At 48.0% G+C, this 24,979-nt stretch overlaps 1 protein-coding gene across 2 annotated transcripts in view; it reads right to left on the bottom strand.

Annotated features, from left to right (window-relative positions):
* DAAM1 (dishevelled associated activator of morphogenesis 1) overlaps positions 1-24,979 on the bottom strand; it is a 96,960-nt gene that overhangs the window by 49,881 nt on the left and 22,100 nt on the right. For both annotated transcript variants that reach the window (XR_014184728.1, XM_082059554.1), the window contains exon 3: positions 9,195-9,418. Coding sequence is in view for 1 of the 2 variants with exons in the window: in XM_082059554.1 (XP_081915680.1) it covers positions 9,195-9,377 (183 nt within the window). In the remaining variant the exon portion in view is untranslated. The remainder of the gene's footprint in view (positions 1-9,194; positions 9,419-24,979) is intronic.

Below are 24,979 nucleotides of genomic sequence, written 5' to 3'. Positions count from 1 at the left end.
GGGCTGAGAACCACAGGGCTTTAATGGGGACAACAGCAGGAAGCCAGCAGGGTGCTGCAAATCTCCTGACTTTCAGAAATGATCTCCAGGATGAGCTGGTGCACCCATGGCAGCAGCACCCCGGCATGACCACCACTGGTTCTTCCCCTACATCCCACAGGTCCCACCGGCCACCAAACATTCTACAAGAAGTAGTGGGGAACAGAGCTTCAATAAAGGACAATTCCCTATACAGGGGTCTGCACCCAAAATACCTTCAGAGGTTGTAGGAAAGAAGATGAAAAACTTTGACATCTAATGCACCTTTCTGGTTGATAAACTGTGTAATTGTAATACATGGAGGAGACAGGGGAAAATAAGAAGGTCACCCATTGTCATAATAGAAATAAAAATTAATTAAAATTAGCTGTCTTGTTCTGGGTTTATAAATACATTCATATGTGTGTGTGTATATATATACACACACACACATATAGAAATACATCACCAGATCAATAAATGACCAACATAATAAAGAGCAAGTGAATTTACTCCTGATGGATGTAAGCACACAATTGAGAAACCTCTGTGAGACTACAGCACATAAAGGCAACCTCAAATAAAGCATAAGAGATCCAAGATTGCTCAGAAACAAAAGAAAGAGAAGAAAAATAGGAACAAAGAAACAAGTGGGAACTTTTTGGCAACATTTGGCATTAACCGGTACAGCATGGGAATTAAAAACAAATAAAAAAGGCCTGTTGCAGTCTGCATCAGCTTCCTTTCTCAGGGGTCATATCGCTTTTTCACTCTCTTCCAGGCATTCTTCTCCAAGTTCATCAATTTGATTTATCCCAGAACGCTGCAGTGTCAAGGGAAATGGCAATCAGCATTTTTCCCCCTGTACCTCATCTAATCTTCCGCTGCCCGCAGCCCTGCCTGCGACCTGCGCCCGTGCGCGATAGTCCTCCACCCCAGAACCCACCTTATTTAGCCCCTTATTCTCTTTTTAAGCTCTTTTCCTAAAGAAACGGGCTTATTAATCAGTGGCTGTGACAGTGCAAACTAACCGCCTTCACAGGCAACATGCACTGCAGGAGAAGATCCTCTATTTGCAACATTTATTATTCTCAATGTGCGCAGATTTATCTTAGTTTTCATTTTTGTTGTCTTGTTTTGTTTTATAGGAAGGTAGTGAAGGAAATCTTTTAAGTATTAGCAATAAAAATACCTCCCTCCTAGCACACATCTTTTCAGCCAGAGTACCTTCAGAACTGAAAAACAACCCCCCAAACAAACCGATCCCAGCCCATATTATCACTGTATATTTTTAATTCACCCATGACGCCCTGCAGCTGGAATTACAGAACGTGAACAAAAATCAGCTATTCATATTTCTTAATGAATAAGCGTAACAGATAGAAGATTTTTATTAATTTTGCCTTTATCATGTAATGAATTTTTGAATAAAGGAAATTGCCTACAGCAAGGGAATGAGTAGCAGCAAGGAATAACATGTAAGCACTTCAAAGTGCTTACACCTAGTCAACCTCTTCCTACATTGAATTTTTAGTTCCAGACTGTAAGAGAAAAGACCTAAACCCACCCTGCTCTGCAGCTTTCAGTTATTGACCTGAGCAGATTGGACAGACATAAATAAAATATGTATTCATTTCTTCTTCTGCAGGACAGATTATGGCCATCGAGAGCTGATTTAGCTCTTCAATCAACTCTGGCTGCAGCTGGTTCACATTCCCGACAGTTCAAACACCTAACTGAGGCAGAGCGCACGTACTGCTTCAATACTATTTTGTCTAATTAATTATTTTAATAGGCTAAAGGTTCTAAAGGTCTCCATATTCCAATACTAATGTATTTTAGAAGAGAAGTATCTACTTAGGGTTCTCAATCTTTTCTGTTGTAATAATTATCTATAACCTCATATATCCTTTTTTTTAATTTATTGAGCTTGGCCTTCTGTGACCTTTTCATTGACATCATCTGGAAAACCTTCCATTTTAATTAACACAGGGTACTTCTACAGTCTGAGTTATCCATCAATGAAGTTTTAACTCGAAGAGCACTTTCAGATCTAGAAACCCTGCAGATGGATCACCACTGTGCTTTTTCCACACAATTGTACATAAACCCTCAAAACAAAAAAAAATAAGGTGTACTGGCCCATTATTTACTACTGTGATCACTAAAATGGATTAAATTCAAGTCAACCACAGCTGGGTATGACTGCCCTTTGGTGGGTGCACCTTATACCATAATACAGCGCAGCTGGCAAATAAATAAGGTGGTTTTGGATGTGGATTTCTCACCTATTTATGGACTCAAACAATTTCTCTTTTCAAACAGTTTCTAGATCCTGTCTTTGCAGCTGGTATTCCTGAGAGCTACTGAAGTTGGAAGTCAAACCAATGGATCGAGTGAGGCTCCAGATGTCCCCTGCCCAGTGCAGATGCTTGCTTAGGAAAGCTCTGCATGGTTGGTCTGGTGCTAAACTGCTTGAGGGTTTCCTCAGCTAAGACCCTAGGAAAGGCATTGAGAAGGGGCTGGATAGGAATTAGTGGCTGCAAAGCCCCACACCAACTCGATCCTGAAAGATTTACTGCCCAAGATTTACCGCTCTGTGCATGGGACCCTAAGGATGTGGCTGAGGGGAGCAGGAGCCAGCTACAGCCTGATGTTGATGGCAACGTAGGATGGAATTGCGCTCCTCACATACCTGTGGCTTGGGTGGACAAGTGGTCCTCATTTCCCCACAACTATGGCTTGGGTCACACCTAGCATCCTAAGGTAATTTTTAACAACTTGAGCAGGCGCAAAGCAGAATGTCACCCTATGGGGAGGTAACTTCTGACCGAGGTTTGACATCCAGCAAGATACCTAGCGCAGGTGGGCATCAGATGGGCTTATAGATGTCAGGTGGTTTTGGGGAAGGATGCTGATCCCTGTAAATAACAGTATTGATTTGAACATCGGAGCTGATGGGAATCAGGACCACTGGGTGCTCAGGCAGGAACCTGCCCATGGGGCTGCAGAAAGCCTCAGCTGCCAAAACCTGACCTTGGTGATGCTCACATGCCAAGGAACACCCAGACTCTGCCAGCGACGGATACTACAGTGGTACAAACAGCATCTGCAAATGGATACGAGGCAGATATGGCTATTCCCAGCAAGAATGTTTCCTGCTGAGCTTGGTGATGAAGCACAACCCACGTGCTGCTCAATCCTGCCCATAACTCCAATACCACCACCCAAACACCTAGTGATGAGGAAGGAGAAGATCACTGCCCCATCTAAAGAGGTTGGTACCTGCTGTGGTGACTTGTGCCAGAAACACTGGAGCCAGCGCAAGCCAAAAAGCCTGAATGTCCCAATTAAGGTCACCGAATGAGCCACCCAGGCATCTCCCAGGGATAAGGCCTCCTCTTTGACGAAGTGCAAAGTGGAAAGCATTTAGCAGGTAGACCATGTAATTTTTCCACTTCAGCTCTACTTCTACTGGAAACAAAGGGGTTTCTTATGTGCTCTCTAACTTCAGCTGGGGTTCACATTGTGCTGTAACACAGCTCCTTCGTAAAATTACGGGTCGGGAACAGCATGGTTTTTGGGCAAGCCTCCACTCTAGTTTGTAGCTGTAACAGATGTTGCAATTACACAAATGCTTCAGTTGAAACGTAGCATTCCTCGGTGGATTACTTCATTCAGGTCCGTGAAACACGGGTAGGCAGAAAATACTTATTTTCACACCGAGTAGGTGTGCGACTTCTCTATCAGATGCTTACCTATCAAAACACATGTTTAAGAGATTATCTGTGAGGGTGTAACGCTGCGAGGTGACGAAAACAAGCGCTGTGAGCGGTGGGGCTGGGACAGGAGCGTGGCAGGTCCAGGCTGTTCTCTTCTAATGAGCAGAACCTGGGCAGCCTGGTAAAAGTGTGCTTTGTACAGCACAAGGTTCCCTGCAGACTGAATTTAAAAGCAGATATTACTGAATAATTTGTTTTTTCTCCTTAAAAGCAATTCATAAGCTAAGGGAGCTCTTGGGAGCTAGTGGTGGGATGGGGTCAGGAGCCCCATGCTGAGTATCTGGCCCTGGATAAACTCTGTAAAAAGGGGTGGTTTTGCCCAGAACACAAGGGCTACTACAATTGTATTTTTTCTAGGTATAAACCGTACGCTTTTCTTTGCGGATATAGGGGAAAACAGCTTTGGCTACCGTTCAGTGATTCTCAAAATCCTGAAGTCCTTAATGCTGGAAAGACCAGGCAGCAAAAAATGACAGCTGACCTGCAAGCATGAAATGCAAAGCTGGGGTTTGCAGCTGATCCCTCAGCTGTTACCTTAAAAGCCGTGTTGTTTTGCAAGGCCCAAAACCTCACACTTTCTCCTTATTGGTTTAGAAACTGAGGGAAAAGCGCATTACTTAAGCTCCTAAGTAAAACTGGTTATCACCAGCAATGAGTTCCCAACCTGGCATTGCTATTGACACGTCACAGTGCTCACACTGACCGCACCACTGCCGCCTCCTCGCATTGGGGTTGCCCTCCACTCCCTGTTCAACCAGCATATAATAGCAATGATCCCGGCATGCCCAGAGGATGGGAAGGCAACGCTGTTATGCATGGAGCATCTTACCCAAGCACCCCACGTCATGAACCACAGACTGATCAACCACCATGAAGCATTTTGGAGGCGACACAGAATTAATCTCTGTGACGGGAGATGCTATCTCCTAACAGATAGCGTCCAAAGAGCAGCTCTGAAGAAATGCATTAGTTGCCCCAAGTACAGCAAAAACAAATGCTGTGATAAATCTTTCAAGCTGCCAGAGACCTTTTATTTTTTGTTCCCCAGGCTCCTGAGTTTCCACTACTTCATAAAGCAGCAGGGAGGGATGGAGCAGCCTTTCACGTCGCGTGAGAGGAAGGCAAAAAGCCCAGCACTTTGGAGATCCTGTGTGAATATCTCCGTCCAGCAGATTCTGGTGAAAGCAGTCAGTGACACCGGCCATGTCAGTGGGCAAGGGTTTGCACCCATCTGGAGCCTGAGGGGCTGGGGACACTGCACAGCCATCTGTCTCCCAACATCCTCTCCCAGCATCACCTCCCGAGGTCTCCAGAAACTTTTTGGCTGCTTGAGTCCAGGCAGAGGGACCTGGGGAAGGTCATAGAACCACAGAACAGTTTGGGTGGGAAGGGACCTTCCAAGCTCATCCAGTGCCACGCCTGCCATGAGCAGGGACATCTTCACCAGCTCAGGTTGCTCAGAGCCCCGTCCAGCCTGGCCTGGGATGTCTCCAGGGATGGTTCATCCACCACCTCTCTGGGCAACCCGGGCCAGTGTTTCACCACCTTCAGTGTCAAAAATTTCTTCCTCATGTTTAGCCTGACATGAGGCTCTGGTTTCATAGGCTAAACATGGGCTGCTGCACAGCACAGGCAGGATGCAGGGCTAGATGGAGGTTGCTCTGATTTCTTCTACGTCATTAATGACATGTCAGAGGTGAAAAGTCTGAGAAGCCCTATTGGGACCAGTAACTGGAATTTCCTCAAAGCCCAGGTATTTGGGAAGACATGTCTTGAGGGGCACCTGGGGCAGCATCTCCTCCAGGCCCATCCCTCTGTTGGCAGAGACACAGACTGGGAGCTATATGTGGGACCAGGGAGAGGCAGCACCTCATGCTCCAGGGCTGTGCAAAGCCAGCCTGGCCCCGGCAGCTCCTCCCAGCACCCAGGTGGTCAGAGATGCTGCTGGAGCATCACTGCTGGGATGGAGACGCTGCTGCAACTCGTCAAATGCAAACTTTCAGTCCCCCTGTGCCTCCATCCCCCTGCCCAGTGCACATCCCACAGGGCCGATGCACACCACCACACACAGAGCATTTCATTACAAACCTCAGAGTGACAAGGAGTGTTTAGCAGATATAAAGGACATCAGTCATTTACCCATCTGGTGGAAAGTCTTGTTGCTGGCAGAAAATAGAGAGGATTGTTACGGCAAGATCTACCATATGGCACCATTATGCTGAGCTTTGCAAGTGCTTTCTCTGAGCGTGCAAGTAAGATTTCAGCCTTTGAAGAAACGCTGTATTGTTAGCCTGGATATGCAGGAGCCTCTTGAAAGAAGCCGTGGCAGATGGCTCAGCTTTGTTCTCTTGGTTTGCAGGCAGCTCGTGCAGGCCCAGATATTCCCCCTCGCCGGGGCTGAGCAGCCCCATGGCACAGCGATCCTCCTGATGTGTCCTATGAGAGGACCGATAGCTCCTGAAATCCCCTAAATCTGATGGATGTTGCCTGGCAGGTACCACATCGCTGCACGACGGAAGCAAACACTGTCGGCCCAAGCCAGTGGGACGCATCAATATCGATGCAAGGAGAGCTGCACGGATTTGAAAAGCCTTGTCCCAGCCAAGGGAGCTGCAAACTAGTAAATCTTCCTGAAACACCCCACTTTTGTCTGTACCTCCCTGCCAGCACCTGCTCCTCCCTGGGTGGCTGAGCCAGAGCCCCGGCAGGACAGCGGACAAAGAAAAGCCTTTCAGATGGGGTCGGTGCCTGCTTGAGCGACATCTCAACAATACCCTGACGAAAACCCATTCAGTCCAGTCCGGGGAAAAGGAAGGGAAAGGGAAAAGGTCCCTCCGGGAGGAAGCAGTGATCAGTCATTGACAACAGCAACAACATCTGCATCTGGACTGAGCCAGGGAAAAGCCCCTGCCTGCTGTGTACTGCTGGCTGGGACAGGACACGTCCCTGCAGCTGGGATGGACATAGGGCATTTCTTACAGGCTGATTGCTCCTGTTTGCACCCAGGCAAAAATAAAACACCCCATTTTTCCCTGATGTTCCTCCTGAGAAACACTTGCACAGCCACACAATAAAAGCCCAATTATTTATTCTATTTAACTATTCTAATTAAAATCCAAGGTGTTCATGTAACACAGAGCAGGTCATGAAACACATACTAGGAAGGCAGATCGAGCCTTTATCTGACATTGGAGTCAGCTCCTCCATGTCCCTCTGCAACTCCTGCCCTGGTCCTCTGCTGCTGGCATAGGACAATCACTAATTTCTCACACTAGAGATATTTCCTGACTCAGATGAACAGGCACACTTAAAAACACCCAAAGCCGAGAGAATATTTTGTGGGATGGCTTCAAAAAGAAAGAGGTTTTGCCCTTTGATGTGCTCAGCAGGCTGAGATCTGTACAGCAGGGACCCTGTGGGGTTGTTGGTCTCTGAGAGAGGATTGTCCATCCTGGTGACCAAACCCACTGCTGCACTGTCCCCAAAGATACAGCCCATCTCAAGCCTGAAATCTTCCACCCCTGCCACTCCAAGTCCGTAATGGAAACAAACGGGGCAGAAAAGTCACTAATAAGCTGCAAAAGCAGAGTTGGCCAAGGACCAATCCGGGCTGGCAAAGCCTCCAGGTCCCCTCCAACCCCTTTGACTTCCCTCAACTCAACTGACCGAGACAACCAAGGAATTTTGAAGGAGCTTGGTCCCACAGAGCGGACACAAGCCGTCCCACCTCGGAAGGTCGAGCGTGATGGGCCGGGTGGCATCGGGCTCCCGCAGGCGTAAAAATCAGCCCAGCGCCTCTGAGTGCTTTCTCTGTCTCTCTTCCAAATGTTACACAGTGGGTTTATACAGAAACAGTGGGACACTTTCCAAACCATTTAACTAATACTGAAATTTAATACCCGACACCAACAGGTTACTGAGAGCAAGAAGGAGCTGTTGTAGTAGAGAGGGAGGGTGGATTTGCAGCTTCACTCCCCCTGAATGGGAACCTGCCCTCTTGCACCCACAGGGCAGAGCTCAGTTTCCCTCCCCCCGAGTGCTGGCTTGGGTTGAGATCTGCCTGATGGGTTTTTTGGGGAGCCAGGGGGTTGCAGCTGCTTGCACAGGAGCATGGTGGGACTCACTGTTCCCCCCGACAAATGACTTCAGCCCTCAGGAGCCAGCACGGCTCCTGCTGCCGGCGTTCCCTGGAGCAGCAGCTGCCTCCCAGCCTTATTCTCACCCTTGGCTGGGGGAAAAATCCCAAAATCTTGGCAGCATGGAGAAAGGGATGGAGAGCAGAAGGGCCACCGCAGGGCATGCCCTGGCCCTGGCCTCTGCACGAATTTGAGAGAGATGCCTTGAAAATCACGGGCTAAGGAAAACACCATGGGCATACGCGATGCCGAGCCGCAGCACAAGCCCTTACACCGCCTCCGGCTGGGGCATGGAGAAAGTTTTCCATGGGAAGGAATTTCCCCAGGATAATCTGATTTGGCCAAGTTATCAGTGGAGAAAAATGTGGAGCAGAGAGCGCACATCCACCTGAACAAACCAAATCTGACTGGCAGTGTTTTGCTTCTTTGCAAGAAGAGGTTCTGCTGCAAGGAGGTCTCATCCCCACCATACTGTGTTGGGTGTCCCAGTCTGCCATCACATCCCACTCATGGAGAAGGACATCTTGGCAAAACAGTCTCCCATAATACAACCCCGAGGTCTCCTCTAGCAAGGGGTCTGGCTGACCAATGCCGTGCTGCCTGGCACCTAACAGGATGTGCTATACCATGAGGTATGACTGACCAGCAACACAACTCCCAGCTCCCTCTACACATCAAAACACCATGGAGAAAACCCCTTTCACTGGTGAATCAACTCAGAGTGGAGCACTCTGGGTCTATCAAACAAGCCACTCCAAAACGTTTCTGCTTGGAACAAATTAAGCTTTTTTTTGGCTGACTTTTTTTTTTTTTTTTTTAATTTTATTCATATTTGTCAGAGTTTTCATATTGAGGGACAGAGAAAAAGTATCCTGACTCTCCAAATCACAATTTAGCCCACACCCAAGAATTTCTACAACACAGAGTGCCCAGCAGGTACAGTCACTTTGCACCTATGGAGACAACCTGCTTTACCGGCTCGGACGCCCCCGCATCACCCTGGAGGTGCACGAAGCCAGACCAGCCCCAAAGCCCTGCTCTAAGAAATCGAGGCTTTCTAACGAGAAAGAGAAACCACTCCAGACTGGGAGAACATTAGGGATGAGCAAAGCCCAAGGTTCAGCGCAGAACTGGTCCCTGATGCTTCCTTCACACCAAGGTTTGCCCAGAAACTCAAAACTAAGCCTGGGGAGATTATAAATATGGGAAAAAAAACAGGGAGAAAAAATAAATAGACATAAAAAACCATCCTACTCACCACCAGCTCGGTGAACATGACGTCCAGCTCCTCCACCGGTGGCATGGGCAGCGCGGGCTCCATGGTCTGCAGGGCGAAGCTGCTGTCATTGCGCAGCCGGTATGTGATCTCGGGGTGGTCGCTGCTGCGAAAGCAGCAGAAGATGAAGGAGATCCCCCGACTGCTCCTCTTCCTTGGGGCCATGGCCAAAACCCTCGGCGTCCCTCCCTCCTGGGCGCTAGATCCTGAAGGGGAAGAGAAGAGCGGAGGCTGGAGCGGCCGCCCCACAGCTCCCGTCCCATCGAGGGGAGGAGGAACCAAAGCCACCCACGCGCTCGGCACGGAGGGGAAGAGCGGAGACGGTTTACGTGCCAAATATTTCTGCTCGGTTTTGACGTTTACGGTCCTGGCAACCTTGACGAATTAAGAAGATACATTTGCTTGCCTTGTGCTGAAGCCAGCAGCGGCAGGGAGATGTGCCACCGTCCCCATGGAGAGAGGAGTCCTGGACCCCCACCACTGCTGCAAATCCCAGCAAACTCCCACTGACTGCCCCGTGCTGTGGCAGCCAGGCCAGCCCCTGTCTCAGTCCAGCCAGGGGTATGGCAAATTTGGGAGGCTGCTGCCAGAAATAGCTGGATGTGCTCGGGGCAACCAGGTACGTGGTCCCCAGCATGTGTGACTCAGGGCTTGAAGACTTGATGTGGCTCAGGATGCCACAGACAGCAGCAGAGCTGAGAAAATATCCTATATTCTTCCCTCCAGCTCTTAAACGTGTCCCTAAACATCCACCAACAACCGCCGGCTGGGTGGCTCTTTTTCGTGGAAAGTTTTGCTTGGTTTTAATTAGATAAACCCTACTTGAAATTCCAGTAAATATTTACAAGACGCGATTTGAGCTGATAAAAATCACACGGTGCCGGTAGCTCAGACTTTCCTACGCAGTGCTTACGTGGAGCATTGCTCGTGCCAGAGGTCACCTGGGTTTTGCTGATTTCTGAAACCCAGGTTAGGAGCAGAGCTCAGGGCAGGAGACACATGTCATGCCCAACTGATAATGGCAAGGACCAGGCAAACACTGCCCCAAAATTGTGACTGTCGAGTCAATGATACAAGCGGAGACCCACCTATGAGGAATGAGGATGGCAGAGAAAACACCCTAACGAGAAAAGTCAACCAGCAACGTAGAGACTTTTTAAAAAGCCTAAACATTTGTCTTATAAAGCCACACACCCACAGATCTTATCTCTGCAAAACAAGACGCCGAGATGTTAAGAGACAGGACAAACAGCCAAGGTTAATACAGAAGGTTGAAATATGGATGACTCAGTTTTATTAACAAATCTATGAAGAGACTTGGGAAAAATGGTCAGTATTTGGAGACAAGTGTCTGATCTCCCTGGAGCCAGCTGTTCCCCTCTGGTTACAGATTTAGACACCCAAATAAACAGCCATAGAGAGCCAGCACCGGAGGCAGGTTGGGGGCAGAGCTGAGGTTGGACCCTGTACCACCACTTGTGAGGCAAACACTGCCATCCCAAAACAGGGACCGTGCAGAAAACTCAGGCTCTATCCACATAACAGAGAATCTGAACCTTGAAATTATATTTGATGGAAAGCTTTTAGCACATCTGCTGAAGCACAAATGATGTGAAACGGCTATTGGGTCTTCACGCAGGATAATCCCAGGCTGTGCAACTGCTCTGTGCCCAGTCCCGAGGGTCAACCCTTCCTAAACATCCCCAAATCTCATTTCACATTTAGCATCTTGGACTTAGGAAAAATGTAGCCACCGGAGGAATTTCAGCTGTTATCAAATCTCTTTCATCGCAGCTCCTCGGTATCCAGCACCGCAGTAAATCCATTAGCAGCCTGCTGGCATCCCTCGGTGTTAGGAGGGGTTTGGGACCTGCTGGGGAGTTTCTTTTCTCAAGGAGGGAGGGAAACTAAAAAACAAAGAAACACAGGCCTCTGTTCACTCCAACGCAGTGGAAAATGTTGCTGGTTTGGGTTTTAAAGAGCCACAAGGAGCAGGCGAAGAGGGAGATGCCGGTGGCTGCCCAGCGCTTTGTGCCTCAGCAGGAGCTCAGTCCTGACCCACACGTCCTCAACTTTGCAAAGTTTGGTCACTTGGTCATTCCCAGTCTGTGGGTAGGGCCTCACCCTGCTCCTGATGCCAGTCCAGAGCAAACAGACCCCTTCTCCTCTTCCACAGGGTGTTCTCGATCCCCTTTTTGACGCTGTGTCAACCTCATCCATGAAACCCACCGCTATGCGCAAGCTCTGAGTTGGGCTTACCAAAATGTACAGAAAGCTTTTATCAGAACAACACCTGCTCTTCAGAGATACACGCTCCTGATGATGTTGTACGATGAGTTTGAATGACAGACCAAAAGGCAAGATTTTCTTTTGGGTTTTAAAGCAGACAGTCATGTAGCAACCAAGACAAGGTATTTTTGAGCTGCTTCCAGCTTTGGAGCTACTGAGGTTTCTCATTTTCACCTATAAACAATCAAAAAAACCAAACCAGCCTATAGTGCAGGCTGAGTGGGCTGCAGGTTATCAGCAACAAAGGCTAAAAAGGGTTAGAGAGAGAACGTGTTAGCTACTAAGCAAATAGCATTAAACCTTCAGAAGGCTGATGAATATTCATTGAAACGATGAATCAAAATCAAAACACGGCGGCTCCCTGGCAGGTCGTCGGGATCTGCAGACAGCACAGATTGCACCGTCAGAACAAAGTCCAGCTACGCAGTCTTCTCCTTCCCTGCAAATCCTACAGAAATCAGCTATTCATGGAGAAAAACTGACAGCCCCTGGCAACCTGGAGGCTTGTGTTAAGGAGAGCAGAAGGGACCAGTCCCACGCAGCATCACGTGTTAAGTGTCCTGCTCGCACCTCTCATTTATACCTTTGAGCGCTAATTAGATCAATAAATTTAAGCCAGATTGTGATCTAATGGTGCCTTCTGGCCTTTACTATTGAGCAGGCCAGAATAAATTAAGTTTAATTGCCTCTGTACAGAGCCAGGGAAGATGACAGGATGGGAAGGGTCATTCAGGAAACTTCTAGCCAAACCCCAGATCCCAAGGAAGGACCAACAGGGCTGAATCATTTCCAAACAACTTCTCTTTCACTGAAACAAGGGTGGAAATGTGTGTGCAACGGGCTCAGCCTGGAAGCCTAGGGAGAGGAGAACAAGGAAGAGAAGGAAGAGGAGGAGGAGAAGGAACTCAGCCCACACACACATGGCACCAAGACCAGCCAGGGACCCCATGCAGCACAGAGGCCTCAGCTGCAGCTCAGCAATGCACAGAGAGACAAGTTTTGTTGTTTTTCCCAGCCCTAAAAGAAAGCAAAAAAAAAAAAAAGCCTACATTGCCCTAAGCAGTGCTTAAATGAAATCACTCATTAGGAGAAAATTGGACCCTGGTGTCGCTTCCGCCCTTGCTTTAAGGAAACGAGAGCAGCAATTACTGCTTGCATATTCAACAGCCTCCTCAGCAAGCTAAATTAGCCCTCGTGGAGCAACATGCTGTCAAAGCCTGTCTGTGACCGATGCCCCAACAAGCTGGTTTAAAGCCAGTACTGGTATTGCAGTGTTGCGGTCTACAGCCTAAAAATACCGAGCCAGGGTACAAACGCATGCAAAAGGAGTGTGCACGCTCCCCTTCACACCTGCCTCCAACCCGCCCAGAAGCTAGGAGATAAATCCTCAAATATTAATATTAGCATGTTGTTTTTCTGGCTCCTCTCCCAAAACGAGGAGGCAAGATTCTGAGCGAGCTCTTTCTCAATGGGGAGCTTTATTTCAGCACATTGCATAAGGGGAGAGTATTTTTGTGCAAGTGCATAGATGCTCACTGACCATCTCTGTAGCGCCCTGGCTGATTTTGGGCCACACCAAGCTTTCCATCCTCTCACCCCACAGTTTCAGTGCAGCCCAGGATGCTCCCGACTGATGGACATTTCTGACTGTCTTCCATCAGTGCAAAGTGACCTTCTTGGTTGGCGGTGGCCAGGAGGTGCTTTGCTTCAGTGGGCAGTTTTGGAAGACACCGTCACCCCAAGCGAGTGCTAGAGCCGGGTGTCCTGGACCACTTTTTACAGCATGTAGTCGGCAGAAATTTGGCATCCCACACATTGCAGCCTATGCTTATGCCATCCCGCTGCTGAGCAATGGTGCCCCCTCCCTCGGTGCATCTCCCATCACGTAACACCCAGCGCATGGTGCGGTGCTGGGGTGCACATCAAACCCACTAATTACAGTTTGTTTGAAAAAGATGGACCCCATTTCAAAGCAGTATGTTTCACGATGGCAACGTGTTACAATAACACAAACATTTGCAGAGATACAGTGTTTTCAAATTGCGTACATCTTTCTGAAATACCCTGTACTTTGCATCGTTTTTTTAAAACAAACAGTTCTAGATGATTTTCCTCCCATGATAAGTCACATCCAGATCTCCAGAGCAATAAAAGCCAGATGCTCCCGCAGCATTTTTCAGACCAGCTCTACATTTGAGGCATCCTCTGAGAAACAGGAAAGCTTTCCCTGGACATAATGTGATTTTTCACCTTATGGACCCAAGACAGCTGGCAGCCTCTTCGGCCTCACCTGCTAACCTGACCTCTGCTCAAGTTTGGCCCCGATCGCAAGCCCTCAAAAACACATGCGCAGTGCTCTGATTCTCCAAACAGGCAGCAGCATTCAGGCCCATCATCCCTCTCGAGACCAAGAAGTGCTGCTCTGTTTCGTGTTTGCACAAAAGCCGATGCAAAGAAACTCTCTTTAATGAGGAGGATCTAAGCATTATTTAACTAAAACAAACAAAAAACAGACAAACAAACAAACAGAACCCCACAACTTTGAAATAGAGCCCTTGTGCGGATGAGAGGCTCAGAAACAGGGTTGCCTTCCTCTAAGCAGGAGCCACCTTTCCCTTCAATGCAGAAGCCCAAAGGACCTGAGCCCATCACTAGCGACTCCAGCCCAGACCCCACGCTGAGCACGGTGCCGGTATCCCTGGCACTGCCGTTCCTGTTAAAAGCAACCAGGATGATTTTTTTGGCCATAAGCTTCCATTCCCACTTCCAAACCCCCCCTTCTCCAGTGTAAAGCTGTTTCCACACACAGTCTACACAGGAGGGGAATGTTTGTGTTTGGTGGAAATCCACGTGTACGGGCAAGAGGGGGAAAAAAAGGCAAAACACTTGCCTAAAGGCTTTAAACTGTTTGATGATTGCCTTTCCCCCGTACATCCACCTGTGAAACAGCGGCCGTGAAAGGGGATGGGGACAGGACCCTTCCCGTGATGCCGCAGGAAAACCAGCTGCCAGGAGGAGCCTGACTCATCGCTAAATCACAAGAGCTGTAATTCTCAGCATAAGCAAATCTCAAAGACTTGGGTTTCATAGATTTATAAATACATCTGCCAAATCCTGAATTACCCCAGATCCTCCTCCCATTTCCCAGAAGTCCTGTTATACTCAGTCAACTCAACAAAGAGGGTTTTGCATCTCCAAATCTTGCTCAGGCTGCCCGGTACCCAAAGGATGCTGGCAGGAGCTGGTCGCAGGCTCTCAGCTCGCTGCTGGAAAGACCCATCTGCCAGCACCGTCAAAAACCCAGCGCTTGCCTAGAATGTGTCACCTCCTCTTTGTATTATTTCCTTTTACTGTGGAATTCGTCACAACCTGAAGTATACATCTGGGCCTGCTGTCTCGCAAGAATGAAGTTTATGCTGCTCAAGGGCAGATGAGCTTTAGGGGCTCGATGGTGAAATTCAGCAAGAAAAATCAAATCACTTCATCCACAGAGCCAGTAAACACTCATACATTCATTGATGGGGAAAAGAACCCAGCTGCACAAATTTGTAAAACACCAGAAAAAGCCTTCCTTTTTCCACCTAAACAAATTTATACCTACTGCAAGCAATAAAAGTGTGGGGAGAGAATTTTTCCTATCTAGAAGCGTTGATGATGCTGCCCAGGAAAAAGAGCAACCACCTCCATCACACTGCAAGAATATCACAACTCGGTTTGCAAGGTGTCTCTCCATTGCGGGAGTGAGCTCCCTGCCAAGGGCAGCACACGCGCTGTTGACTCTGCAATCCAGTTTTTGGGGGGAAGAGCGTGGTGCACAGCAGGGTGAGAAGAGGTTTGTCTTAACGCTTTCCAACTGAAATCAATACTCAGGGCAGCGCTGCTCGGTTTGGCAAGCCAGCAAAAATCCAGAGCAGGGGATTGCTGCCGGTGTGTTGCAGAACTGTGTCTGTCCCAGGGCATGGAGATAAGCTTGGGTCCACGGAGAAGACGCTGAGGGCTTGCAGCATCCATTCTTCATGGTGGGAGCTACATCGGGGATACCCACAGAGCCCTTTACCTTGTGATTGCAGAAACCAGCACAGCTCGGTGCACTGATGAATCAAACCAGGAAGATGCTGCTGGAGCAAAACTTCGTTTAGTTTTTGAGGACCAAAAACCAAACCTTGCTGGAAGCTTCCCAGTCAGCTAGATGGTGAGTGGCACATTAACACTGAAGGACGTCACATGTTCTCCATCAGCAGGGTTAATTTAATTGGTGATGAGCTGAGCACCGGTGCCAGATCTTCTAAACCGCTACAGACCGGTTGTTACAGGAGCTCCAGCAGATCAGCTCAGGCAAATGCCATTTATTTCAGGAACAAGGACAACAAACGTGGAACCACAGACAAGACCCAGTTTGGGAACCTATATAAATATATAGATATTTCTTAATGCTCACTAGGGTGCTAAACGACCCAATTCTGCAAACACACACATGCTTTTTTTCCAGCAGCCGGGCAGATTTGTGTTCCTTTAGCAAACCAAAAAGCAGGGTGGCTTGGTGGTGGAATAAATATTTGTCAACTTGCGTGTTCCTCCTTTAAACATCTTGAATGATTTGCATCCTGAAACCCTGGCAAAACTCTTGTCGGAGGTGGGTTAAGCCTTCCCAGAAATGCACAGGTGGTGCGGAGGGGGCTCTCAAGGAAGGATGCTGCAGAATCCCCCTGCCCCCAGACCAGCTTTAAAAGGCAGGACAGAAAAACCCAGCAGAAAGGAAAGGAGACAGGAGGGGCCATCCCTTCTAGTGTTCCCCTCACCCCGCTCTTGTTTTGGGGCAGCAGCTGCCAGTGCTGCATTGTGGTGGGGCTCAAAGAGGCAGAGACGGCCCTTTCAGAGACAGGTCACACACGAGGAGGGATTAGCACCAGCCCAGGGCTCTCCTGAAAGCCCGCAGCTTCGAGAAGACCCTCACAAGAGTTGTTCTTTTGTGATCTGAACCTGGTCTCTCAGGGCAGATGTCTGGGCTGGCAATGTCAAGCCTTGGCTGGGCAGCCCTTGAAGCCAAAAACAGTCAAGACAGGGATGCAAGACTCCCTGGGCAGCTCAGGGGCTGCTCCTGCACCACCGAGCACCCCGGGGTGAGCATCCTCCTCCATCCCAGCTCCATCCCCATCACAAGCCAATATCCAGCCCCACTCCTTTTCCATCACTGGTTTCGGCCCCAGCTGTGGGAAAACACGCAAAGCACAAAACATCTCCAGGATGCAGATAATACCAAGCTGTGAAACCCACCCGAGGGTATCACAAGTTACATATAATTAGCCAGAAAGAGCAGCTTCGGTGATCAGAAACCTCCCGACACAACTCACCCCCCAGCCTGGCTGCTGGCAGGAGACCTCCCCTCTCAAATATTTCCCTCTCCATCCGAGAGGACGTGGATTTAAGTCACTTCATTTCCGAGATCACTCCCGGCGCTGACTACTCCCTTTGATGATGCAAAGCTTTTGTCAATAAAAACCCAACAGCCTGGCAAGCGGGGAGAGAGACGCTGTATTTCCCACTGGAGGAGGATATTTGTTTGCCAATTAGCCTTTTCCTGGAGAACAACAGTTCAATAAAAAACCTTCCTTGATTTTAATTCCCCCTTTTTTTTCCTCCCCCTCCCAGCTTCATGCCCTGCTCCTCCAATGAATATTTGGCCTTGTGACTTTGATTTATCATATGCAAAGCCTCACTGCTGAACTTTCCATTTCACTGCTCCCCATTCCAGCAGTAATCCCCGGGGTGCGAGGGGCTCTCCAAGTGTAAAACCGAGGGGGAAGACAGGCAGGTTTTTCCTCTCTTAAAGCCTCTTAATTAATTTGGCTTTGCAAACTGGAGTTTCCAAGTTGCTCAGCAGCAGATGCTTCTAGTCCATCAGCACCACAACGCACAGCAAAGCAAAAAGGAGCTACTGGCTGAGTCCCCACAGACCAGTTTTGGGTTGCGTTTGGGGATTTTTAGGATTATCCAAGCTTAAGATGAGGCTACTGGAACCATGAGTGTTCATGCAGCTTGTAGTGTGTAGTCGGTTGTTTTTTTTCTCTTTCAAAATGGAAACTGGGTGGAGGCTGCTGTAAATAGGAGTCCTTGCTACCAGGGACCCTGATGGGTATATATCATTAAACTTCAAGATATCATTAAACCTGTAGTCCAGAAAGTGCCCAGAGCAAGCAAACCACACTTGTCAGATCTCTCAGCTGACCTACCCATCTGCAACGCTGATTTCCATCTAAAGATTTTTAAATCCTGATGTTAATCCAGAGTGATTTTACCCCCTGAAGTACGAACAGAGGGTTGAGAATTCCTTGATAAATATGTCTGATGGCAGAAATAGCCTGCCGCTTTCCTTCCAGTATGACACTAATATCTCCCCATGCTACAGCAGATGAACGCTGAAAAACAATATACGTGAGCTTGCACCAGGCACAACGCCATCCCAACATCTCCAACGCGACGCCTGCTCCCGCCCGGCCTGGGAAAAAGCAGCAATTTTTAATTACATTACACTAAAAGACTGTTTGCATTTAAACATGATAAAGAAAAGCAGGCGAGAACAGCAGGCAAGACTAATTGGATGGCTTGATTATATTTTTTTTGTATGTAGATGTAAAACAATGTAGCTTATGGCAAAAGCCCCACATTGAGCAGGACTGAGCTCCACCATCCCACGCCACAGGACAGCAGGACTCGAGTTTCGCAGGAGAACTGCTCAAACCCACCGCCTGCAATTTGGAGGACCTGGCTTAATGGAGGCACAGCGTTTTAATTGCCAAATGATCCTGCCTCCCACCAAAGTCGGGATTATTTTCAGGGGTGGACTGACGGATGGTCCCTTTTCCCCAGCAGGAACATCCAAGCAGTGGAGATCCCAAGGGGATGCATTTAAAAATCAATAGAGGCTATTTTAATGCTTAATCCAGGAAAGTATCAGCATCAGTAGCATCGATACAAACCAAATTTAAACACTCCGAGTACACGCACAGGATTTCTATTTTGTCTTTTGTGCACTGATTTAACCAAATCTGGTTTTCCCCAGACACACTCAAGTCCAAACAGGGCATCCGTAGCATCGCTAATGCTTCAGGCATCCTGTCTGCCTCCATCTCTATGTGCTGCTTAAAAAATGAGCCTCTCCACTCCACTGGAGCAAATGCGCCGGTGAGAAAACACCCATCAAAGGTGCAATATTGTAGTGACACCAGCCACCTCCCCGCCAGGGCTACGTATAGAAGTGGATTTATCTTTTTTGCTGGTTTTCACACTGCACCCGCCACAAATTGCAACACAAGCTTGCCATCCCTGTAGATATTTATACAATGATCTCCCTTTTCATTAAAAAAAAAAATAAAACCCCACAACCTCGCAATTGCGAAGAGCTGCCTGAAAAAGCCACCCAAGGGGATCCTGAGAGGCTCAGACACCCCAAGAGAAGATAACTGTGTTTGAAGTTTTTAATTTCATCTTGTTTGCTGCAGGAGGGCAGTCCGGGTGTTCATATATTTGGGACTAGCCACACTACAGACGCACCCACAAGCACAGACGTACCTTCCCAGGGGCCACTGCAGGCGTGACATGGGCTCGGAAAGCCATGGAGTCACCTGTTTCTGCTGGGGGACAGCACCGTATGCTGCTCTCTTCCATCCACCAGCTCCCTCCCACACACCCACTGTGTTCTCTGCATCGTTCAACACCATCACTTTGCTCACTTTCTTGAGTCTTTGTACCAGTCCTTGATGGTCCTGGTCCTTTCCAAGCTTGCAGATGACTTCTTGCTTGGGGTTGGAGTCCTGCACTCTGGCCAGCAAAAGGAAAGTACTTCTCCCCATCGACACCAGTCCAGTTTACTCACAATCCGGAGCAATGAAGAACTTCACCTCTTCAGAGATTCCTAAGCCCTGGTGGTGGCAGGATCTTGCAGAGGTCTTTACATGTGCCACGTGGGCAAGGCTTCATGGTACCACTGGTGGTCAACACCTTTGTGACATTCCTTCAAAGCTCACCTCCTTTCCTGGCTTCATGGTGACTGACATCAGGTCCATCCAGCTCTCAAGTGAGAAAATGTGACCCCAAAACCCCAAAACACCCCTCCATTTCTTTAGCAGCTTTGAAGCTGAAACAGCTCTAGCAGCAGAGGTGGCAACTGATAGGAGCCACCCAGGGCAGCAGCTTTCCACTAACCAGCTCGACAGATCTTTCAACATGGCCCAGACAACACCACTGATAATGAAGTGGCACTCAGCAGGTCTAACTGAGCTTGAAACCCAGTAAGATGAGCGTTATTCCTTGATCCTCAATTTGTGCTTCCTCCTGCTCACATTATGAGTGTCACAAGCCAGCTGAGCAAAGGCTTCAAGTGGGATGAACTCCTGAAGTGACCAAGCAGAGCCCTAACAACAAAAAAGCAAAACCAAGCCAGCGGGGATGGTGCTTTCTGGCCCAGGGGCTGCAACGACATCAGAGCTTCTCTGCTCAGACACCCACAGTTTTATCATTGCCATATGCTTCACCACGAGACAGAGGTCACCACGAGAAGGGGTGGATAAGGTTGTTTTCTGCTTAGCTCTTAGCATGAGCACATCTATCTCAACCCCACCTCCAACAGAACAAGAACATCCAGAAGCTTCAACATCCAGAAGCTCCAGCACCCAGGACCTCCATCTCAAACCTGTCCCTACAACACAGAGCCGGAAGGTTTGCTGCCCAGCCCCACTGCACTCAATCTTTAAAAGCATTTTCCTCCGTCTCTAACCTTGGTAGCCCATTGCTCCAGATTAACCCTGCAGTTTGGATGCCCTAAAAACACAATACCTCAAAGAGAGAGCGACCCTGAGGTCACCCACAATCTCATGACTGTCCAGAGGGAAAGGAAATTAAATGGCTTTTGGATAACAAATCTTCGCAGCATTTTCCAGCACCAGACCTGTAACATTGCAGTTAAAGCTTGAAGACGCTTCACACTGGATTTATGTACCTGAAAACTCTAGATTCACTTCCCTACTGGAGGAAATTGCCACAGAAAGAGAAAACACCCCAAAATAACCTCTTCTACAGAGAACAACACCATTAGTGCAGGTTTTTAGAGCTGGTAAGAGCTATCTGTCCCCATCAACTGCAACATGAGCTGTGAGAGCACAGGAGGAGGGGAGAAAAAGCATCTTACAGGCAATCGCAGGCATTTTTTTTCCCAGCTAAGTGCCTCATGGGGGGAGCAACCCAGGCATCAACAGGAGCACTTGAAGCATGCTGGCGCTTTATAAATTCACTTTCAGTAGATTTACCAACACGTCACATGGAGAAGGAATGTGTGCTATGCAAATCCAGCCCCAGACTGCTCCCTGCCTAATCTAGCTTTAGATTCAAATGCTTATTACCATGGCGTCTAATCGGGTAATGCGTAAATGGACAGGTTTAGTTTGGGCTCCCAGTACTTCAGCTGTGTTTGCACTAAGGCACCAAATGGGAGGGAAAGAAAGGAAAAAAAAATAAGAAACTAAGAGGAAAAAAACAACTCTGCAAATAATTCAAACTCTGGTGGACAGCAGAGAACAAAAACCAGGCGTGGAAAAAAAAGTATTGACACCTAGCAGTAAAAGCCAAGCAGATATGCAAACATTTGGCAGCTCACCAAGAACACAATGAGCATTGAGTCCTGCTAGCGCCCTATCGGATCCCTGCAGGGAAGTAGGTGGATGGTCTTTCAGGGTCTCTCCCTTCCCCTCTGTGAGACATAAGGTGATCCAAGGATCTCACACACTCGCATAGGACCCATCTACCAGCAGCACAGCACCAAGCACAGCCAGTCACACCATAACCTCCAGACTACGTTATGGATGCTCGGTACATCAGGACGTCCAGTGCCTGGGTGACACGTGCCAACCAGGAGCTGTTTGCTGGTTTTGGGGAGGAAAGGGCCCCCTTACTGCATCAGGGTCTGCAGCAGGACATGGGGACCATGGAAGCCACCACCTCCCTGTTTGCTGCCACCAGTCACACTCATGCGATGTCCAAGGTCATCTCTGCCCTTACCTACACCAGACAAGGCGATTCATTTCACTTCTAAGGTTTGTCAAACAGTGTGACCAAGCCATATACCACCTCTGGCACCTCCAGGATACAACCCAAATGCCAATCTTTCACCTCCATCATGCAGCTACAACTTAGCCACTGTGCACCAGAAAGGCTTGACAGGTCCTTCTCTCCATCTGCTGCTCACATGCCATGCCAAGCTTTCCAGTGATGGAAGACAGCGAGGTTTTCAACACCATCATCCAGCTCCCACCTTCAGGATGCCAAATCCCAGCAGCTCGTCCTCCACAACACCGAATGGCATGTAGACCTGCAACCCGCTCCAGCAAAGAGTCGAGACATGCAAATGTTGCTACCAGCCTCTGAAGACCCTACAAGACTGTATTGACCCTGCTATGCTACCCAGTGGGGTAAGCAGCACTAGGAATACCAACACTAAAAAAGAAGAGATTTTCCTCTGTGAAACTAAACAATGTAAGCTACATTTATATTAAGGCTACAGGATCAACTTGAAATCATAGAATCATTTTGGTTGGAAGAGACCCTTAAGATCATCAAGTCCAACCATAACTTAACCTAAATCAAGCACTAAACCATGTCCCTAAAAACCTCATCTTTGTGTCTTTTAAACACCTCCAGGGATGGTGACTGCACCACTTCTCTGGGCAGCCTGTTCCAGTGCTTCACAACCCTTTCTGTGAAGAAATCTAAACCTTCCCTGGCACAACTTAAGGCCATTTTCCTCACATCCTATCACTTGCTACCTAGGAGAAGAGACCAACGCTCTCCATGCTACAACCTCTTTTCAGGTAGCTGTAGAAAGTGATAAGAGAGTGATAACTTAAATTCATGAGACATCAAAGAATTCACATAGGTGAACATCACCCCTGCAACACCTATGTGTCTGTGCAGAGTCGTGCAACATGGGCTCTCCGGTGTCTCGTAACATGGTAAATCCAGCTAAAGCACTCTTTATGGCTTGGAGGTTCATACCATTTACGTGTAGTCCCTGGTGTCTAGTGCAGACTGAGTTTTCATCGCATCCCTTCCCTTAATAAAAAACCTCCACAACACCCTTTTAACCTGGTGCCTATTTTGACAGAACTTGCAGCAGCTTCACATGTTTAACATGAAAATCAACCTGGAAAAGAGGACAAAACCAGCCAACGGACTTGATAAATTGCCAGTGACAGGGGAGGAGTAGTAGATAGACAGACTAACTTTAAAGCTTCCTTTCTTTATGAAATTAAGCTAAAATCATCGGTTAGCTTTCCACGATGCACGTTATTACTGAGGAAAGCGAGGCGGCTGATTTTCTGCCACTCAAGCACATGTACCCTACGCTTCAGCATTTACTGAATGAATATTCAAATGCTTTGAAAGGAGAAGGAAAACAAACCCAAAGAAATCAGAGGTTGCAGCTCGCAGTGTTTTCATCAGCCTGTTCAAAGAACAAGCCAGATTTACCAGTGCCCATGTCTCTGCGTGGGCAGCTGGTTGGGCTCTCTCTCCAGCTCTGCACCTCCACGGCAGCACCTGGAGCTGCTCTGGGGGACTTTTGTCCTGCTCCTGTAGCTGAAACAACAGCAGGGATGGTTAAACGAGGTGGAAAGAGCCCCTTGCCCATGCAGCCCAGCCCCCGGTGCAGAGGGAAGAAATGCTTTGTGAGACTCCCAACCTAAGGGCATGGATAGAGATGTTAGTGGAGGAGTCCTTCCCAACAACAAAGGAGCCATGCAAATAGCATTTACCTGGCCATGGGGACTAAATACTCCAGTAAATTCATACTCACTTGTCAGCCAAAAAATAAAGAGTCCACATTCCCGTATCTACAGCCACTACCACTTCTGGAGCTCTGTCTACAACAGCCTCTGGGAAAGGGTCATTGCCACTGATGACTGTGAAGAGGTCCCAGTGACTGGGTCCTTCATCCCACTGCGGCACAGGGACTCACCGATAGTTCACACACACTTATTTCCAAAGGAAAAAAATATCTCAAAGCCTCAGAAGCTGCATTTCTGGAGCTGTGGATAACACATATGTGAAGAGCATGGTTCGCTTATGATAACCCAGGATAGCAAGTCACTTGAGATGTAAAAATAACTTAATGAATAAGTATATTTAGATTTATTACCTCACAGCAGCTTTATTTATAGGGATGCCAATCACTTTTACACAGATACAAAACTGGCTGGCAGAATGCCTTAGTCTATATCCAGAAACCCATCTGTAACAAATCTAAGCCGTGATAGCACTGCATACGTTTGGCCAAACAATAACGCTAATGCCAGCCGTCTTGACTTTAAATGTACAGATGGGCCAGGGGGGGGTTGCCAAACCTGCCACATGGCCAAAGATGGATGAATTTTGCTGTCACCTACTGTAAACTGGTTAGGGAAAGGACCAGATGAAGGAAAACCAGTCACTGTCTGGGCTGCGTGGATGCTAATACCAATACAACGCTGGATGGAGAGCAAACCAGCATCCGGCTGATTGCAGGTGAACCTCTTTCAAAACCTTTCATCACTCAAATGGGGAGGTATAAGCAAGAAAAAAAGACCCACTGGAGCTCTGCAGCATCTTTCAAAGGTGACAGGATTAATCTATGGCTCCTGTGTATAGTTTTTTTGATCCATCGTTAAAGACAAAAAGCTGGGACAGAGGAGAAATTAACTGAAAGCCATCGCTTAGCTCTCAATCTCAAAGCAGACAAGGATTTTGAGTAAGACTTTTCCTCTACCACCAGTGCCCAGGATTTCACAGTTTTAGATAAATTTTCAGATGTCAAGGGGCAATGCTGCAGTTGATTTCCATGGGGCTGGTGTTGCAACATCCCAAATTACTCCGAGCTGGGGACTTTCTGCTGTTGCCCCTCCAGCTTGAAGCAGAGACCACCTGGAGAAATGGAAAGTCACGTCTAATTCACAAGAAACAAAGAAAAACTGGTTTTCATCCCAGGGAGGCTTCTTGGGGTCTGGTTGTCTCAAAAATGGGGCAAAACAGGGGTGGCTCCACATCAGATACAGACTATGGGTAAATGCATCTCATCCATGAAAGCTGCAGTGTTTTGGCAAATTCCAAGGATGAAAAGGTTACTCTAGAATATTACTTGGAATAATAGCTCTGGGAACAAACCCAGCATCAATTTTCAACACTTACTCAGCAAATTATTTGAATAAATTGAGGGAGCCTTGTGCATACATACTGACAGCATTATTTGGCAGATTTTTTTGCCTCTCCTCCTTAGCTAATTCATGAGAAAACAACTCCCAGTAAACACGATCACCTTGCAGTTCAGTGCATGGATTCAACTGACCCTGCCTTGGGGACAAGGTAACCTCTCAAGATCCCTTCCAGCCCTATTTTGAAACCATTTTACACCACAATCTGTTTACACACTGGCATTTGCTCTGATTCATCCCTAGAAA

Source organism: Streptopelia decaocto (assembly GCF_964273445.1).
Source record: "Streptopelia decaocto genome assembly, chromosome: 7".
Classification (NCBI taxonomy): Eukaryota; Metazoa; Chordata; class Aves; order Columbiformes; family Columbidae; genus Streptopelia; species Streptopelia decaocto.
Note: the sequence above shows the minus strand (reverse complement) of the source record. Positions and strands in the feature narration are given on the sequence as shown.